The sequence below is a fragment of the Lolium rigidum genome, chromosome 4 (genome assembly GCF_022539505.1).
Source record: "Lolium rigidum isolate FL_2022 chromosome 4, APGP_CSIRO_Lrig_0.1, whole genome shotgun sequence".
Taxonomy (NCBI): Eukaryota; Viridiplantae; Streptophyta; class Magnoliopsida; order Poales; family Poaceae; genus Lolium; species Lolium rigidum.
Window position 1 is genome coordinate 227,323,077 of NC_061511.1, and position 4,514 is coordinate 227,327,590.

General features: G+C 52.5%; 1 protein-coding gene across 1 annotated transcript; it reads right to left on the reverse strand.

The window, feature by feature from the left end:
• Positions 1 to 315: 315 nt before the first annotated feature.
• Positions 316 to 987, reverse strand: LOC124646468 (protein MAIN-LIKE 1-like; the record flags this gene model as incomplete). Its single annotated transcript, XM_047186572.1, has 1 exon — positions 316 to 987. A coding segment is annotated over one exon (672 nt), but the record flags the coding sequence as incomplete, so codon positions are not given.
• Between the last annotated feature and the right edge of the window lie 3,527 nt (positions 988 to 4,514).

Below are 4,514 nucleotides of genomic sequence, written 5' to 3' on the forward strand. Positions count from 1 at the left end.
GACCAGGGGCAGCGCTTGACTGAAGAAGAAAGAAGGAGAAGATCGTGCCTAAATCAGCGCAGGGACGGGGGCCGACCGGGGGGGTAAATGCAAAAGAGCCCACGCGCGACAAAAACCACCTGGCGTCTCCGTCGGCCAGCGTGGCATCCACGCGTCGCCTTCTGATTGGCCAGGACCAAATCTTCACGCATTTCGAAAGTTCCTGGACGGCGGTCTCACGGTTTGCAAGTTGTTGGACCAAAGTATCACATTACGTGCAAGATGGTGTACTGCGGGTGTAATTAGCTCTATAGGAAAATAGTACATAGAACAAGTCATCACCTGCCGGTAGAGGTAGGCAAGTGCCGCTGTTCCCCAACTCCACCGGCTGTCCAACACAGTAAGCGCCTTCAGCCAACACCAATGGGCCAGCTTCCCCCCACTGTCAGGAAAGAGAGTCCTCGAAATCATGTACCATAAGTACACGCGGGCGTACGTCCTCCGAGTGTCCTCGTTGGCCCCTTCCGGGCATTCTACAAAGTTAGTCCTTATCCAAGCGAAAGGTGCGCCGGCGGGAGCTCTCTCCTTTGTATTTGCTGGCGCCGGAGGAGCCATGCCAATAAGCGCCGCCATCTGCTGGCGCCACCCATCAGAAGCTGTGTTCATACACAGTGGCTCGCCCTGAATAGGAAGTCCAAGGATCATGGAAACATCCTGGAGAGTAGGGGCCATCTCGCCGGCCCTCAAGTGGAAGGTGTGAGTCTCCGGCCTCCACCGGTCGACAAGGGCGGTGAGTGCAGAGGGGTTCATGTTCGGCCCCCCACGGCTTACAAGGGATATGAATGGCATAAGACCGGTAGGCTGGATGAACTCCGTGTACCTCTCGTCATACGGTATATCCACTGTGCCATGGTAACGAATCTTCAAAGGGTGAAGATCCGTTCCCCTCTCCGTCATATGAACAGCCCGGTGCTCCCTATCGTACTCTTCATCCAGAAGCCACACCATCCTACATGTTTACAGAACCATATTATGAGTCATTCCACTAATAAAAATGAGCAACACATACATGAGAGTTCATATCCAAATACATGAGAGTTCCATACATACACACATACATTCATATCTAGGGTTCCAACAAATATTTGGTTCAAATATGAGTTATTCCATCACAAATAGTAGACATTTCAAGACATACATACATAGAATTTGAACACATACATAGCCATTTTATATCTACATAGACAAATCTAGGGTTCATATCCAAATCCACCAAATCCACCAACAATAGTGGACGAATCAGAGGGAATCGAAGGGGAATACCTTCAGGAATGGAGGAGGAAGGACTTGGCCGGATAGATCTGACGATTCCTTGGTCGATTTGGTGGGGGGGGGGGCGAAGGGGAGGCGGGCGGCGGCGACGGTTGGGGAGGAGAAGCATAGAGGAAGAGAAAGAAGAAAGAGAGGGTCGGGCTGGGCGCGGGCGCCACACTTAAGTGGATGTGTGGCGCCCGTGGCATCGGCGCCGCACAGGCTAGTGTGGCGCCCGTGGCATCGGCGCCACACATCGAGCCTCGCAAAACGGCTAAGTCCCAGAGGATTTGTCTCACAGTATGCTTTGGGCAATTCCAAGTGCATGTGTGGCGCCGTTGGGAGGGGCGCCACACATGCTGCCACGTCGGATGGGCGCACCAGCTCAGCGGCGAGGGGGCCACGTCGGCTGGGACAGTGGCGCCGGCAGGAGGGGAGCCACATGGGCATGTGTGGCGCCCGTTGGAGGGGCGCCACACAAAAGGGTTAGATTGGTGAAATAGTTTCGCCGGAGGGTCAGTCTGTGCTTTTCTTTCAGTTTTGGTTATTTTTGTGCAAATCGCCCCAGATGTGCTTGAAGCTGAGGAGGATCTGCACCGACACCCACGCTGGCCCACGGCGTCCGTAGGACAACCGCCGCTTACGTGCGGCCGGGATTGGTGTTGTAGACCGACCGCGAAACAATGTTGGATGTGGATGACCAATCCTCGACTTCCGCTTCCTGCTTCTGAAATACATCATATATAGTTAAGAACATGTGAGTAAAATTTAGCAAGAGTTACGGGTACTCCCACGAAGTTCACTGAGGCAACAATTTGATTGAAGGCCGAGCCGAGCCCGCTCAACATGTAACATGTAATCGATGATCTCGTGATCATGAAGCGGAGAGCTGGCGGCGATCATGGCACCGGTGAGTGCCTTCATCTTTGCATGTACTTGCAGGCAGACTTGCCCTCCTTCCTTAGCGCCTAGATGTACCGAGCACCAGCGGGATTCTGCGTGCCGAACATGGCATGGACAGCCTCCCATGTTGTGACTACCGTGGTATAGCCAATCAGGTTGGATGCGATCCCATTGGTCATTGAACCAAGGAGCAGGCCAAGCACCTTTAGATCGAGAGTCTACCACTGCTTGTATAGAGGGTTGGGCACGGCCCAAGCTGCATTGCTAGATCCATCCGTCATGGTTTTGGTCAGGGCTCTCGCCGTGCCATCGAGGAAGCCATGGAGGTGTGCACCGACGAAGTTCGGCAGGCACATCCCCCTCCACAACATGAATTTGTTACGGACCAGACGAACCGCGATGGTAGGAACACCACGAGGCGCCACCGTGGCTACTGGCGAAGAGATGATGGGGTCGGACACTCTGTTTAAAATAGCCGGCTATAGCTGGGCTATAGCCCGGCTATAGCCTTTCGCGAGGCCTGCGGCTATAGCTAGAGGATTTAGAGGCTAAAACAGAAATAGCCGCTAATAGCCCGGCTAAGGCTATTTAGCTTTAATTTAGCCGCATAGCCGCTAACTTCTCGCTCAATGGGCCCAAAATTTTGGACAAAATTTTCAGTCGACCGGCCCATTTGCTTGGCGAAATAGCCACCAAGCCGAGCGGCAAGTATAACTATGTCCTACACTACCTAATGATGTTGTAATATTTGGACAAAACTATGTATTTAGCTATGTGTGAACTATTATTTGTATCTCCTATGTGAAGATGTTATTATATTATTAATTTGTAAATTATTGATATATATATATATATATATATATATACGATTATATGCTGCCCAATTTTTATTATTATTTAGTAAATCGGCTATATGGCTATATCCCGCTATAGCCCGGCTATAGTCTTTCATAGCTTCAAATTTTTTTTGCGGCTATCGGCCATAGCCGGCTATTTTAACCAGAGGGTCGGAGACATTGGTGCGAGCTGGAGGTCTAAGTCGGTGGCCATCGTGACGGCGGCTGTGTACGGACGCGGCAGCGGGTAAAATGTGGCGGCTCACCATAGGGTTTGCTGCGGTGGTGGTAGGAATCGGCGGCTCTGGTACCAAATTTCAGTTTAGGGTTTTAGTGGGGCAATGCCTCACCACATGTCTCCTTTATGTAAGGATGATCAAGGCTCATTTTCCCCTTTACCCTCTCTCTCTTCTCCCGCCCCCCTTGAGAGTCTTTCTTCGGCTCCCGGCTCCTCCCTCCCTCCTCTCCGGCGGCTTCGCCGGCCGGAGGTGGTGCGAGGGAGGAGGCCGGTCTGTATATAGTAGCTTTAGGTTTAGTACTAGTTGTGTATGGGCTCTGTCCCAGTTTGGCTTAGTGCCGGTGGAGCTTTGGTGGCCCAGGTCTGCGGGCGGCGCTTGGCGACCGGGGGGGGGGGGGTGATGCTTCTGCTGCTCACGGTGCTCCGATGGACGGAGCCCAAGGTGACATCTAGCAGCGCTCCCCCCTCCACGAAGAATAAGCCCGGTAAGGCTCCAGAGCTTCAAGATCTGGAGATCCCAAGCTTTTTTCTTACCGTCATGGTGACGGGAAGAATCTCTAGCTTTGGGATCTGGCTGGATCTGCCTGGTTCTGGAGGAGGCGGGAGAGATCTCCTTACAACGTCAACAAGGTCAAGACGAAGACCTGCATCAACATATGGTTGTTGCTGCTACTATGGCGACACATCTATGGGGAGTTCATCCTCGACGGCAACTTTGCCGTCGACTCTGCAGGCTGAAGGGCGGCCACTCCCCCCCTGATCTGCTGGTTCCTGAGAGGCAGCACAGGGAATACATCAACCTCCAGCTTTGGAGGTATGCTTGCTCCACCGTGCTTGGCTCCCGCTGCGGTGACCCAAGTGGTCACGTCCCCGGCGTCGTCGCAGTTGAGCATGCAAGTGCGCCACAGAAACCTTAATTCTGTGACGCATGGTCCGGTGCGCCACACAAACCTTATATTTGTGGCGAGGTTTCTGTGGCGCACCGACCATGCGCCACCGAATTATTTTTTCGTGCGCCACTGATGAGGCTTTTCCTACTAGTGATGGCTGGATGTTGTTGTGGAGATGGAGCTGGACTGGATCGCGTTCTTCATCCCAGACCTAGGGTCCTTTGTGCAAAAGCTAGGGACTTTTGTTTAATTTCCCATCTTGTCAGGGTCCTTACTGTATTTTCCACCGCTCTGATTTAATGAAATATCTCGGACCTTCGGGACCTTACCCGTTCAAAAAAAATGTAAGGATGATCA